At 41.7% G+C, this 16,187-nt stretch overlaps 1 protein-coding gene across 1 annotated transcript; it reads right to left on the reverse strand.

The window, feature by feature from the left end:
- Nucleotides 1-401: 401 nt before the first annotated feature.
- LOC136044286 (terminal nucleotidyltransferase 5C-like) lies at nucleotides 402-12,851 on the reverse strand. Its single transcript, XM_065729526.1, has 3 exons — nucleotides 12,621-12,851; nucleotides 7,046-7,168; nucleotides 402-2,252 (listed from the first exon to the last, which is right to left on the reverse strand). The coding sequence occupies exon 3, from the start codon at nucleotides 2,231-2,233 to the stop codon at nucleotides 1,058-1,060; it is 1,176 nt and encodes a 391-aa protein (XP_065585598.1). The 5' UTR covers nucleotides 2,234-2,252; nucleotides 7,046-7,168; nucleotides 12,621-12,851; the 3' UTR covers nucleotides 402-1,057.
- Between the last annotated feature and the right edge of the window lie 3,336 nt (nucleotides 12,852-16,187).

Genomic DNA, 16,187 nt, shown 5'->3' on the forward strand with positions numbered 1-16,187 from the left:
AAACTTATCTTTGGTAGACACACATGGAAATTTGCAACACTTCCTGAACATAAGATGAATCTTCCATTGCTACTGGTGTATGAATGCAGGTAAGGAAGCTGATATATGACATTGCTATTAGAAAACATTTTTTTGGACACTACTGGCAAGGATTCTTTTTAATTCACCTAAAAATGACATAGTTCTGGGCTGTTCTTTCTTCTCCCCTGGCTCTGTTTATTATGCACTGAAGCATCTCTGATCGATAACAAATTAGCAGCAGAAAGCAAGCCCTGTGTGTCAATTTGCACTTTCTTTCTCATTCTATTACCTTGTTCAGGGCTAATCTAATCAGAATAGTTGTAACTCTCTTATTACCTGCGAGCCAGAGCCTGGGGTTCAGTACATAAGCAGCTAAAACTCTCACTCAGATCAGCAGAAATTTTAGATGCCCAAAAAGTCTGATTCTGCTTGTGGTAGGGATATTTCACCCCAACCCCTACTCAGGAGTACTCCAGTGGGGGAGGTGCCTCATGTCTCTCATGGGAAGGACCACACAGAGCTCACAGTGTGCTCTCAGTGCACCCAGAAACAGTCTTTTGTTGTGCATTTTCAAAAGATGTTGCAAATGAATGGTGTTGGAACCTGCATGGGTGTAACTGGTAGATGCTCTAGTGCAATGTGCCCAGAATGCTTGCATTTCTGGAATTAGGTGTTTCTACTGAGAGGTATTGGATTGGCTTAATTTTGCAATTTCAGCATTTTGAGAATTTATTAGAACCCAGAACTTAGTGCATTTCATCTTATAAAATTAGAATAATTTCTATCCTTCTCTTTTAATCCAAAACTATAGCCCAAACACAAATGGGGGCATAAATACATCATTGTGAATAACGGGAGACATTGTTCTTATGATCTGCTTAAAGGTGTTTGAGGCATTGACCAAATAACTTTGGCATCTTGCACAAAAATATGTCCTTAAATCAAAAGTGATAATAAAACTTGGTTGAATGAGGCCTTTATTACTGAGGGAACTGGGAAAGAGAGAGGTGAGAGTACTGAGAGGGTTACTGTGTTCCTAAACCATGCCGCTTTGCATTTGTATGTGAAATGGGTATGGCTGGTAGATGATAGGTGGTTGTCCGTGAGCAATGTAATAATTGCTGAAGTTTCTGTCACTGATGTACGGAGCAGGCTGATAATAACATGTTACGTTAGCTGCATTTGGGATAATATTTTGTTCCCCGAGAACTTTTAAAGCCAGAATTGTAATCATGTTCAGAGTTTGTCTTCGTTCGTGCCCCATGAGGCAGACTGTGCTCTCATTTACAACTCCACGCAGAGTCATCAAGTAGTCATACTTGCTTTTTTCTTCCCCGATGAAGTGGTTGCGCAGATATGACTCAATTTTCCTTTGCTGCTCAGCAACATCTGGAAAATCAATGAAGAATCTGGAGCACATGTAACGTTCCAGAGATTTAATTTCAGCCTCATCTGCTGGCTTAAAGTCACGAACCAGGAGATTGCTGTACTTCAGAAGGCCACCTCCTCTGATTTCCTCAGGGTTCCTCGTGGAAATCAGTTTGTATTTTAAATGGTCCATCGCTTCGTTGAAGTCTCCGTACATACTCTCTGCAATGATAGTGGGGTGAGAGTCTTCTGTCAGTTTGCAGTCTGTTTCTCTGTAAACATTTAAGATGGAGTCTAGCACGATCTGGAAGGAGTCCACGCTGAACTCGAACTGCCGCCTGAGTGAACTGACGAACTTTAACTCCACGTTCTTGCCGCTGTTGTTTGACAGTGAGATGAGGCTCCAGCGGTCGTGATCGGTGGAGACTTTGACCATCTTCTGCACGTAAGCATCTTTCATAGTCTGGGCAGTGATTTTCTCTTTATTAACGCATTTTGGTAAGAAGTCCAATAGGCAATTAAGAACTGCCTCCTTAACAATCTGAAACTCAAGCTCGCTTGGAAGTTCCACCCCAAAAATGATGTCTAGATCCTTATAACTTGTTCCATTCTGCTTCACTAGGATGTGGCTTGCTGTCGAACCATTCAGGCGGATATCTCTAATGCTGATTTGCTTTTCTATGAGCTGCTCCTTAACCACACGAATTATATCCTTCAGTTTTACTTCCAGTGTTGGAAAATTCCCTCTTCCATGAATGGGTATTACCTCTGCTAAAACTTGGTCCAGGATTTTAATCTGATCCCAAGTGAGACTACTGAACCTGTGGTCTAAGTCCTCAGTCATTGTGATGTAGGTTGGCTAACTATGGAGAAACAGAAATTAAGAGAAAAACGTTAGTTTACTCAAATACAAGAGAGCCTACATTTCCCTCTGCAATGACAAAAATATCTCACTTCTTCTGTGCAGTCAATGCAGTACAAAGACTTCATTTACAACTACTCAAAGGTTAATAACATGAAATACTTGCTGGCTGTAATGAAACTCTGAATTTCATTGAGCTAAAATGAGCAAATTGAGTTATTTCTGTCCTGTCTGAAATGTTCCTCACATCTTCATCCACTTGCACAATGAAAAAAAGCCTGATGCAACGTGCTTGCTGTTTACCTGGTCAAATGCTTTGAATGTACTTTGTTCTCTATGGGTTATCTGTATACATATATCCTTCAACGCCACTTTTGAAAATTTAGAACTGGCTATCCAATAACTGTGCAGCTGTTTCCACTACACTTCTGAAGCAAAATATTTTCCTTCTGTTCCAATAACAGTCCAATAGCAATCAGCAATCAATGCAGCAAGTTAGGGTTTGCAGAACTGGAAAGAAAACCTCTTCCAGTCTGCACTGATACCCTAAAACTTCTCAAGGAAGCCAGTAGAGAAGCTTGTCTAGAGGACAAGGGATAAAGCTCTAAAACTAGAAGTCCTCAGCTTATATTTTTCTAATTTTCATATCAACATATTATGTGAGCATATAGTCCTTAGCATGGTTTATTAATTTATATTTTACGATGAGGAAAAAACGTTGCAAGCCACAGTGTTATTTCTAAAATTTTTCTAATTGATCATATGAAACCTCTATTTTAATTAAATTTATATAGTGTGAATTTAAAAGCTCTATTTTTAAAATTTCATTTACAAGTACGATGAATATGAACATAATCACACAATTACATAATTAGGTGTGACTACAGTAAGGAACAGACAAGGGAAACACAGCTGAACACAGTGCCCAGTTGAATTGAGGTGTGAAGGTCTTGGACTGAATCCCATAATTCTGCCATAATTGTGTGTTTCCTCCAATTGCTGTAGTATATAACTCCATGCATGGTGAATGCAAACATAAACATGTTTGTTTATATACTCAAACAGGACCCCACAGGAATTTAGAAGATACAGTGATTGGATGGGAGATAGATGGCCATCCACAGCTCCACCTACTTTATGTGGTATATTTATTAATTCCCATTGGCTATTTTTTATTATGCTTGCATGTTTACTCCTTTATAACCACAAACAACTATTATGAAATACCACTGTCTGTCTTTCACAGCCCTTACAACACCCTACAATATATTTTTCATGGTTTTTAGTATCAAAAATAGCCATAACAGAAAGAAGATGTGAATTCTGGAAGTAGTTCAACTGTGAGTGAGTAAGGTTGGGAGGAGAGAGTTTTGGATAAACTTTTTGGTTAATCTGTGTCATTGTTACGGTCGTGGTTTTGGTAGATCAGCTCTAATGAAGTACTAGCAAACTAGCCATTCTCACAACTGCTATGTAAGGAGTACTTGAATGTTATGTGACTTATCTGATACTGCAAAACTTGGGAAGAGCTTTCCAAGGTTAATGCTGTGATTAAAAAAAAAAAAAAAGGGCTTTGAGAAGGGAATGTTTGAACTCCTTTCTTTAGCAGAGGAGCCCCCTTAAAACACTTTTGGAAAGCTGGAAGATGAAAGACTTAAGTAAGTTTGGAAATCCATCCTTTATTTTTTCGTGTTATTAGTTATTTTAGATCTCATTGCTATATGCTATGATTTAAAGATGGCAGTAAAAGGTGATGTCACTGAATATTTCTTTTGCATCAAAGAGAAACTAGGTAACTTCTGCTCCTCCGTTAGAAGCAGCACATTAAAATTTCATTCCTCTAGAAGTGACTCCTGGAGAACCTGCTGATGCTTTGTTAGTTCAGAACACCAGCGTTTATCTCTGAGAAACCTTTTACAAAAATACTAAGAGATCAGTGCTGAAATGGTGCCTTCTGCTTTGACAAGATGTCTCAGGAAAAAAACCACAACAGAATTACATTTTTTCTAGAATACGATTAATTTACAGACAGACCTAGATCAGTTTGGATTTTCTTTCAATTGTATGGTTTTCTTTCAGATTGTAACAGTACATAACTCTGCACCTTCTTAGAAGGATTTTCTCTTGTTCTTTGCCTTAATCTTGTTAGGGAACAAGAACAATTTCCAGGCAATTTTATACTCATTAGGAACCTTTCTTCTTAAGTAGTGGCAAATTTATTTACTGAGGTGTTCAGCCTAATGTCAGGAGTTATTATTAATAGAAATAAAACTCAGGGTCAATAAATCAGCAGAAATCTTAAGACCAGAATTAGTCAAAGCACTGTGTAAAGTGAGTGAGATAGTGGGACATGAGAAGGCAGCTCACTGCAAGTGCCTCTGTATAATGAGGCAAGTGCAAGAAGCACTGGGATTGTGGCAATGGAGGCTGAATGACAGCCTCGTTCTCAGCTGTGATTGCACGGGAACTGGGAACTGGTGATGTCTCCAATGGAGAATGATCCTGGGAGGCAGATGTATCCCATACCCCATTGCTGGCAGCTGCACCATTTGGGCGATTCCGTATGTGACAGTGAGAGTTGTCACCCTGCAGCACCTGCCTTCCCTAGGTCCGGCCCTCGCTCCCTGCCAAAGAACAACCTTTCTGTGAATTCTTCCATGTGAAAAGCTGGAAGTATTTCATATGCTATATATTCAGAGTTTTCCTATTTTTAAGGCCATTCATGGGCAAATGGAAGGCTGCATAAACACAAGCACTGTGACAGTGAAAAGCACAAATAGCCTTCCAGTTGTGTATTGAAAAATGTTAATTTTCCTTACCTCATCAGTATTTAAAGCATTGAAATTCTCTTCTAGGGATTTTTTTAATTTTTTGTTATTGTTGGTTTATGGTATTTAGGCTTTTACTATATACTGCATTGGAGACTGAATTCTGCCCAATTTAAGATCTTTGGGCCAAACGGTTATGAGTTTGGTTTCCCAGTGATAAAAGATTTAGTTAACCAACTCTTGGCATTCTGCCATATGCCAGCTTCATAAAAAAGAATAGAACTATATCTGGCTTTACAGCTCAATCAGGAAAGTCTGCCAGGGTAATGATAACTTTAATGCTGCACACAATTTTCATGGAAACAGATGCAGTCTAGAGGACAGACTCATCAAATTTAGCTCATATTTTACCAGTAAACTGTTTAAGAATCTCTTTTTATGTACTCTACAACATTGCTTCAGTATATTTTCAAAGGGTTTGAAATATGCTGGCATTGTCAAGCAGAATACATCTGAAACAGTTTTTCTGCAGCTGTGTTAGCTCTAGTCTCTTCCCTTTCATTCCATCTACTGCCCAATTTGCCTGTTTTACAGCGATTACCTGGAATGCTTTAATGCTCCAGTTGTCTTTACCTTTGTCTGCACCTGAAGCCAGTTGCTAAGGGACCTTCTAGAAATCAAGTGAGGTGCCTCACCAGCTGCTGTAGTAGCTTTGTGTTCTACCATTTTGGGATTTACCCCAGAGACGCTGTAAGTAGCTATTGCAATTCTCCCCCTAAGAGCTTGGTATTGCTTTTGCCACATACATGTTACATGCATCATTAATGATTTCTGTGATATCTTGATAAAGCTTTATTTTACCTGAGTGGCACAGATCTCTATTAAGCTGGACGTTTTCAAGTGTTTTGAAACACTTAGTGACTTAATGACTGCAGCTGGCTTTAGCTCTGAAGGAAGGAATGCTGAATGTGGAAGGAGGCCTGGGTATAATTTGAATGCAGTGTGAGATTCAGAAGCAGTAAAGCACCTAGAGCATCTTAAATGTGAACATATTTAAACTAGATTTGACTATGTTTTTCATGAGTTTTTCCTTCCATTACTGTTAATGCATACAGTGAAGACACTTTATTTTTCCTGTTATCGTGAGATAACACATGATTTGCCAGAAGTTTTCAGTACAGTTACCATCCAGTTACCCTGAAATAACAAGCAATAACTCAAGACCTTATGCTTTTATCTGGTGAGATAAGGCTGCATGGTGTCCAAAGTAGACTTAAGTAGAAAGCAGTTTGCTTGGACTATGCCACAAAATATAACCTTTAAGGGCGGAACAAGCAAGGAGAAGGGAAGCCAACCCAAGCAACAAGGAAAAGCAATGCGGCCGTATACCAGCCTGGATCACCCCTTCTCCCACACTAAACTGATCTGCAGACAGTACAGCACCAGGGTAGCCAAACTCTTCTGTAGCACAAAGCTGGGAAAGGGAACTGAGCAGTCTATACTTCTGCTGAAGTGTTGCAGGACATTGGCTCACTGATCAGGGACAAAAAAATAAGGAGTTTACTTTGGGCAATACTAATCCATAATCCATATTATGTTATCCTGAAGACTGGGGTTTTTTGGATGCTGATTTTTTTCATCCTGACTCACAGTATGTTTGCTCTCAGCTGCATGTGGATATCATGGGGTAGCATTTTCAAGAACAGACACATTGTACTTTTTTGATCAGTTCCCATAGCACATGAGGTTCCTCCTTGCATGGCCTCCAGGTTCAAACAAAGCATGTCCTTGTAAATAGCATGGTATGAGGAATATTCTCATTTACAGCAGTAAGTCTTCTCATTCATTCTAAACTACTTTAAAAACTCAAAACAGTGGTGGTATGCAATATTTGGTCTATTTTGGGTTGTGGTCATGACTGAGAAGTTACTACTTTAGGTAAAGATTATTTGTACATCTGAATGCATCCCATGGGCTAATTTCTGAATAATATTTCCAGAGAGAATGCAAAATCTCACAGGCTTACTGTGGCAGGACGATTGGCAAGCATGTATTTCAGCAGAGTTAATAGGATGACTCACTGGATCCTTTGGTAAAAATATGAATTGTCATCTTGTCACTGCTGAAAACATGAACCTCCCAGAGAAAGCTACAGGGAAAAAAAAAATAACATCCTTTTTGAGATAAATGTTAACTACCAGTCACCTGCTGCAAATAATAAATCATGCATTATGACTTGGCAGTCCTGCAGTCATAACAATAGCCTTTTAAGTCAGAAACGATAAGGTAAAGGCAGTGGCAAGGCACAGAAGAGCTCAAAAAAGTCTCTGGGTTTCAGGTCCTGTTTTGTCCTCTGCAAGGATGTTAACAATCTGCTATTTTCTCTAAAGGATTAACAAAAAGTATTTAATATAATGGACAGACATGCAGATTAGAAGGGACAGTGGAATCATGCAAAAAAAAATTAGAACTAATAACTCAGCAAAATTAAATATAAGAAATTGTGAAATTGCTTCAAATGCTTCCTAAAAATGTGTACAGATGATGGGAAGGTCTTATTTCTTGGCAGACTAGGCTGTTGGTTCATTTACAGTAAGCCCAGTATTCAGCCTATTGCTGGAATTTCCATGCCCTGAATGGCCTTTGACTGGCTAAGCAGGAATTGTAGCTATTTTTGTAAATAATTGCATGCCAACATAAAGGCATTTTTTGGTATTGGTTTCTCATTTCAAAGATGTGTTGATAGGAAGGCAATCTTCTGTAAGCCTTCATTCAAAGGCCCTCATCTCAGTGTCCCACCCGACAAAAGTTCAGAGCAACTACAGAAGGTTCTTTAAACTATACCAAGGAGCACCCTGTATGATTTGATATGGGTGTAAACTTACTCCCTATTGCTGAGTTGCACTTCACAATCTCATCTTTTAGGGTGAAAGCATACACACTTCTGAGTAAATGTGATTTAGAAAGTATGGTTTGAAAGTAAATATGCATTATCTGAAGGAAAAGCTGAAATAATAGTCAGGAAGGTATGGACTGTAGCATTTGTTTTATTGAGAACATTATGGTGTTTTTTTCTGCCATGTTACAGCAATTGTATCCTCCTCACTGGACATGCTATACCGGCTGCCAACAGCCTAGGACTCAATTTCTTCATGCTGCCCTTGTTGTGCCAGGACATATGTGCAGCTCTCATATGCTTTCCAACTCATAATGGGCTACTGACTGAATGACTGTGTGTTCCCTGTGTTGCTTCCCAGGTCCATGCAGTGTTAGCTCATGTTTGCAGCTGGGAGTACAGGGGTTTGTCTAGCAAGTGCTGATGTGTGCTTAGGCTGAGAGCGAACAAGGCAATCTTTTCTTGGCAAGGAAAAGAGGTAGAAGAGTCTCAGCAGTCTGGCCTTCAGGAGGGAAAGTCAGACAAATATATAGCCATTCATTTAAAAAAAATACATAATTTAGTCTTTTAACATGAGCTATTGTTATTTCTTTCTGTCTAAGGGTGAAAGATTTAATGGATATATGATATCCATTAATGGACGTATCATTGTGATAGATAGATTAACACTAGAGTGGAATTGATGGCTTCCCTGGTGATATATAGGGGAAGGAGTGACAGACTTTTATATAATTTGTAAAAGACCCATTTTTATATAATACATTCATAAAAACAGCAGCTGAGATTGATGAAATGCTTTGGCTGTTGGGACCTTATTCTCAATGGCTGCATTTTACTGGCTCAGTCATTACAGGAAAAGTGTGCAATTTCATTACTCCCTGCTCAAGCTTTCCACATTTTTTTCTAACTGAAGGAAAAAAAAATAAAAAGACTATATCAACAATTTTATTTTATATCAAATATAATATTTTTCTGTCCTTGAATTCCAAATATGAATTGTGATGATACGTACTAACAAATTCATTTCCAAGTCTCTTCCTCTAGTGTCTCTGTGCATAATGAGCTGAAGTATGTAATGACAGTGTGTGGCTCTGTGTCATAGGCTCCCAATGCTCAGCAGTGCCCAGCTCTACAGGACTGAGAGCCAGGGGCCAAGGGATGCTTGCCTGCCCTTCCTGCCTGCCAGGTCCCCGTGCAGCATCTGATTGCTCTGCAAAGCTCTCCAGACTAATACCAAAATCTATTTATTCGCTCTAGATACCAGTGACTCAATCCAAAGCTCACTTACCAAAAAAACTATTGTGATGACTAAACTGCAGCAAAAGCAGGTAAGGTAAGGAGTGGAACAGTCCATCTATTAACCATCTTTGTAATTGTCTCTCCTCTTCAAATGCCAGAGAGGGAGGAATGAGCTATGCAGAATGCTACTGCAGTCCCAGATTTAGGCTGCTTTTTGAAGATAAAAGGCATCACAAAGTACAGGCTCTCCTCAGAAACTTTATCAAAGGGGTTTCCTCCCCTGTTCTACACCAAGACAGACCAAGCAAGTCACAGAGTGGCCCCGTGAGCCTGTCTGGTGGGATGGCCCTGGTTATGAGAGCAGTGAGGATGCCACCAGGCCTGAGGTCAGGTGTGTTTTGATGGGGTTCCAACACAACACGCACAGTATGTTGGACAGAACTCTTTCTGTTACTGAATGTACCAGAAAAAGCTGTACCCTGTTGGAAGTTGTACTTAATTGATTCAATCAATGAAGTGCATTTTTGTTTTCTGAATCAGTACTGAGCAACTGATGCATCAAGACTGGCTTTTGGTAGTGTGTACTGTAGCACAAGGCACTTGGAGAGGCATCCATGAGGTGAGCCAGAAAGCCAAAGCCAAACGTGCTTGTGTTCCACAAAGACCTTTCAGCATCACCCCTGCTCTACTCTGCACATTTTATAAGAGTATTTGCTATTAAGCAATCACCCTGTTTTGCTCCAGAACTATTTTCATTTCTGGCAGAAAACATGAACTCTGTGCTGTCTCCCTGTTGATTCACAGAGCACCTCAGGGTTCCTTGGAATGTAGGCTGCTTATGACTGCTGCAGTAAATTTGGAGCTTAAACTGAGTTGGAAGAAACTCCTGCATCCTGAACCTGGTTTGGCTAGCACCCTCCAAAGAACGTCTCACCTAACTTGTAAGGTAGGACATGGCTCCTATTCAGAGATTACTGTATCTCCAACTGTTTGTTTTTATTGCTATTTGTGCTTACAATGTCAACATTTAAACATAATTCATATTTTTTATGAATTAATTTCCACAGTTATATTAGAAAGCTGTTCTCTGACTACATAATGCAGTAGTGGGAGATCTTTTTAATGTTCTTCTCCCAGTTTTATGAGTTACACTATAAGACTGGGGAAAATACATGAATTATTTATTAACTTAAAGCACTTGCTGTACAAAAATTATTCTTAATGTTGTATCAGTAAGAGCTTGCATTCCCTTAGAAAAACACTTTTTGATAACTGAAATGTTTTCCAGAGTTATGTGATAAAGTAGAAGCTACATACAACATCAGGCAAAGGATTATGGCTGCAGCAGCACCAGGAAACTGCTGCTCTTCCATGGTGAAGGCAGAGTGAAAAGTTTCTGTTGAGACTATTATTAAAATGCAGAGAGAGAACAAAGAGATGATCAACCAAAGAAAAAGGCTTGAGCCCTGCAGCAAAGACGGGTGTATTCGTGACTTTTCCATCACTATCAATAATGCATAATGACCGTCATGTAGATGACAACACCGACTTTTGAGACAGGCTGAATCAAGTTTTCTATCACTAAATGCAAAAAAAAACCCAACAACATTCAACACGACATTGGATGTCAAAAAGCTAGGACCTGCTAGATAAGCAAAGATCCACTAGAAAGGGTAATGGAAAAGAAAATCAGCTGATGCTGACATAAATCGACATCTGTTGTACCAGTTTGTAGTGTTCTATGGAGGAAAACACTTCTGTAGTTGTTAATATGTACTGAAAAAAACAGTTTTTAGGGCCACAAAATTATCTTGTTTAGAAAGAAAAGGATGTGCTAATTCTTCTGAGAGTGCTCACGCAACGTGAAGAAACTACATTCAATATGATGTTCAAATTTTACAGCTATGTTCTTTCTTTAATGCACTCCAATTCTGCATAGGAGTGGACAATAGGTACATTGCTAATTCCCTATGGTATCTTAGATTCTGGACTGATGCTCTGAATAATTATTTTTGCATAAAGATCATGGTGACGAAGAAAGTAAGACTGTGACATACATATCTATATATCTCATTATAAATAACATTTGAATTGGCATGAAATCAGTTCTTACAGCAGAAATTCCTCTGGTATAAAGAGGATAAGAATTGGTTCAGTATGTGCATGGTTGGGCATATGACATGAAGGAGGAGAACTCTGAGCTCTCTTCTACTTCATAGAGTCCCAGTGAACCATCCCTACTCCAGGTTTCCTGTGCTCAAATTTGGTTTGGAGTTTGCCCACAAACCCTGTAATTGTTCCTGGGCTTCATCCTGTACCATTAAAACCAGTTAATGAGTGTCATACACGTAAGATGTATGCTTATGTATATCTAATATGTCTTATATCCATAAGAGAAATACTCGTCCAATATGGAGGTGGTTATCAAGCTTTTGGGAATTCAGCACTGTTGGTAATCTCAGGATGACCCACCATGAGGCATGAATGGAGGAGGCAAAGCAGAGCACTACTGACATTTCCATCTGCTGCTGTGCCCTAGTGCTGGTGGCACAAACCAGGCCCATCCCAATTCCCATGTACACACATCAGCCGTGGCTGATGGAGCTTATCACAGAGGCTCAGAGGCAGGAAGGCTGTGAAACTGACCTGGATTAGGAGTATTTGGCAAATCAGGTAGAATTTCATTTCTTCAAGCAGTGCTAATTAATGAATTAATTTCTACAGCCTAAATGCTGTATAATCTATTCTTCAAAATAACTTCACTGAATGTGATTTCAATGTGATCTTTCAAGGAGTTTCATCCACTTATTTGCCTTAGAGTGGATTCATAAATTACCAAAGCCTACTGTGTCAGCAGTTACTTCTGAACTCGGGCAGGAGCTGCTTGCATGCTCTGCAGGGCAGGAAGTTAAGTTCAGGGCTTTGCTCACAGGGGTCAGCATTAGACGTCTCTCTTTCTGGCAGCTGAATCATTACAGGTCACCCAGTCCTTCCTACAGTGCTGTATGTCTGATGCCTAATGAGGCAAAACAACTGAATTTACTGTAAAGTTATGCCTTTAATGCAAAGCTGAGCAGGGATGGTGTGCAAGCAACACTATGAGGAGGTCACAGGTCTGATGCAACAACAAATTAGGATTGTTACTGTTCTCTTTAAACAAAGCTGTAGGAGTGCAAGAATGCTGAGATATAAAGGAGAAAATATAATTCTGGCCCTGCTGTTCTCCCCTCCACACATCAAGCCCTCATTCCCTGCTCCCAGAGGCTGCAGCCACAGCACACGGGAGACCAACAGGGCAAGGGATCATGTTCACTTCTCTGAGTGGGACATACACAAGCCACATCTCACTCTAGTTTAAGGAAAACATGAGCAGAAAGTGTGGGAGAGAGTCCCTGCCCAAGTTCACTTCCAGTTGTTAATCATTCCTTGTCCTTTAACAGTAATCCACATCATTATTCATACCTACCTCGTGCTTTTTACAGGAGCCATGAAAGAACTATTGCTGTTAACACAGCACGTGGAAGACAATGTGTGTGCCTGTATAATCAACTGTGCTCTTTCTGATGGAATAATGAATACGTTGAAAGATTTGCAGAGGCTTAACAGATGTACCAGAGATGTGCCTGCAGGTCGGAGAAGGCAGTGAGAGCTGAAGATGCATTTTCATGTTGAGAAGACAGAATTGTATGCAGAGCTCGTGATCCAGAGCTGCTGGGAACCAGCTGGGCTTTGCATGGGCAGGGATACCTACAGGACGAGCGCTTCCAAACACTCTGGGTCAGAGAAGCCCAGAGGTCTGGCTGTGACCTCCAGGCTGTGACACAGAGGTGGGAGCACAGATAGCCCCGAGGACCACGGGTGGGTGCAGGGAGAAGGCTGAACCCACAGCACGTGTGCTGCAGCAGGGAGTGCTGCTCCGTGCTGTCCAGTCACCTAGGAGCTTCCAGCATGAACCGGACAGAGGGCAGTGAGCAGCACAGCGTGGCTCTGCTACTTCTGCTGCCGATGTGGCAGTCTTACCCGAAACTCGAGAAGTTTTCAGGGTTCACGCAGAGAACGCCAACATCAGAACAGTGCTTGCGTGCAAAGCGCAGACCCCCGTGGCCAAAAATCACAGCCAACTGACCAAAACCCTCTTTTTCTAAGTTGATAAAGTTGTTTTACGAGGCCAAACCCGAACCCACCGCTCCACGTCCCTCAAAGTTTTCCTCCCGTCCCCATCACCGCCCGGCCCCGCTCCCCATCCCGGCCGCCCATGCCCGGCTCCGGGGGATGGGAGGGAAGCTCGGCTCACCCCACGCCCGCGAACGGCCGCCGTGGATCCCGCAGTCGAAGGAGAACTCACCGTGAGGACTCCGTCTCCGCAGAGGGACGCGCAGGGCCCGGCGCTGGATCTTCCGCGGCGGCCGCGCAGCCCTCACCCGAGAGCCGCCGCCGAGCCGGGGCCGCTGCTGTCCGCGGCCGCCCTGGTGCTGAAGCGGCCCCTCCCTCCCTCCCCCGCCCCCGCCGGGCCGTGTAGCGTAAACGGGTGGCCATGGCAACGTGAGTCACGTGGCCCGAGGCGGGGCTCCCGCCCGCCGCAGCGTGCCCGCAGGAGCGGGCCGGCCCGGTTCTTCACGGTTAACGCCTTCACGGTTCGCGCCCTCACGCAGCGCCGTTTGGTTTCGCCCTCCCGCTCCCCGTCTTCTATCACTTAAAATCCAACGTTATGATTTCGACACAGCGTGGTGCTTCCCCGTACAAAAAAGACAGGGATCTCTTAGAAAGAGTCCAGCGCAGGGCCACAGTAATGGTGGAGGGCCTGGAGGATCTCCCCTATAAAGAAAGGCTGAGTGAACTGGGTCTCTTTAGCCTTGAGAAAAGAAGACTGAGAGGGGACCTGATCCAGGTTTATAAATATCTGAGGTGTGGGGGACAAAGTGGCGAGGCCAGGCTCTTTTCAGCAGTGTGTGGAGGCAGGACAAGGGGAAACGGACAGAAACCGCAGCACAGGAGGCTCTGCACGAATGTGTGCAAGAACTTCTTTACGGTGAGGGTGAGGGAGCACTGGCACAGCTGCACAGGGGGGTTGTGGAGTCTCTTCTGGAGATATTCAAGACCCGCTTTGGCAGGGGGGTTGGACTCTGATCTCTAGAGGTCCCTTCAAACCCTATGACTCTGTGATTTTGTGTGCAGTGTGTCAGTAATTCGGTTCTTCTTCCACGTGGTAAGATGAGAAAAGCAGTCTTCCGAGCTGTGGGGCTCTAAAATGAAATCTCTTTGATCAGTTACTTAACTTGTTGGATGGAACAAATCCCTGCTTGGAATTAGGTTATTGCAATTGTGTCTTTCTTTGTCTTCGTGCTGAATACTGCATAGTTGTTATACAGTGTTAAGGTTTGCTTTGCACACCATACACAACTGAAATGAAAGGTAATTCACTTTAGTGTTCTGAGAAATTATGCCAAATGGGTAAGTCATGATTATTTTTGAAAAAGTGCAGATTCAATGCTACTATGACTCATGACACTGAGCATACCTTGACAAAAAATGGCTACGTCAGTATTGTAAGCTGCATTTTATGGTAGGCGAATATATATCATAACCTTGAATTGCTATGCCTGTACTTTCAATTTACAGCACCCAGATACTTCTATGCTGGCTCTTGCATATTACACAACATCAGGATTTAACCTGTTCTCTCTCTCTCAATAAATAAATAAATAAAAGTGGAGCAATCTGACCCTTGTTAGACACAAAAATCCCCAAACTTGCTGTTATTCTTTAGGGCCCTTAAAAATATCTTCAGTGCCTCTTTCCTCTTGAGAACCATTTTATGAAAGCAGTGATAAAGTGATACTACTAAAACTATACAACACTGTGTAATTGAAAAACCTGCTCATGAACCAGCTACATTTTATGTCTTACATGCCAAATGCTCAGCTCAGCATTACTTTATATTCCTAGCTATCAGAGTCAAAACATATCAGTGATGAGATTTTCATAAATTGCAAGCCCTTGAAAACTCACAATACAAAGCAGCACTCCGCTCGTAACAACTTCATCCCCAGCCCAGAAGTTACTCACCTGCACTCATCCAGTGCAGAATGAAGCCCATAGCTCTGCCCAACTCTTGTATGTCTCTGTTGAGTGCTTGATTGGGTAAACCAATTAGTTAATGCGCTATGAAAACAGTAACCAGGTAATTTCCAGCCCCGTACTGGTAAGAGAGCAGCACTTAATGTACAGTGAAAAGCTTATGTTCAATGGCTGAACCCAATGTAATGCGAGGCAGGGAGAGTTGGGTTTTCTTGGAACTGTGCCTTTACCTTCTTGCGCATTTTCGAGGAGGTGGATGTAAATCTGTGCCATCATGATGTCACCATGCTAGTATGAATGGCCATAGGCAGTCAGGCCAGAGGAAAGATTGCAGGATTTGCAGCAATTTATTTTCAGCAAGAAGAAAAGCGGCAGAAGGTGTTGAATGAAAGAGAAGGACATCTGTATGATGAATTCCTGGGTGCACTGAGGTTGTCGGGACTTTTGCTACAGAGCTCATTGAAACTGGGATTTTACCCAGCACATTTTGTTTGTTTTGGAAATGAGGATTTTAAAGGAAACTTCTGAGGACAGATCTCTGCCACGTAGAGAAATGCTCTATGAAGCCTGGACTCTTGCTGCTTCCTCCTGCTTTGGCCCTAATTCAAGAAAGCACTTAACACATGCATAAGTACCATTCTCATCAGCAAAGTTTTTGAGCAAATACCTAGTTTAAGGATTGGCTTATGTCTAATTCATCAGTTAAGAAGTAAGGTATTTCTCAATAGGAGTGAAAGTGGGATAATCTAGCTGTAAATCCTTATCATTTATATCATTTATAACAAGAGCTTAGTCATCTTTTGACCAATGACGCACAGCGCTGATTTCTTGCTGAATAAAATTTTAGAAGCACAGCCAATTTTTCACAGGCTTGGAACTGTGCCCTTATCTGTTTTTGTGCACTGCTCCAAGTACGTAGCATGGAAAGCCTAATGCAAGGTCATGTTTTGCTAGA

This window comes from Cyrtonyx montezumae, unplaced genomic scaffold (genome assembly GCF_038088225.1).
Source record: "Cyrtonyx montezumae isolate F1298 unplaced genomic scaffold, pur_monq_1.0 scaffold_11, whole genome shotgun sequence".
NCBI lineage: Eukaryota > Metazoa > Chordata > Aves > Galliformes > Odontophoridae > Cyrtonyx > Cyrtonyx montezumae.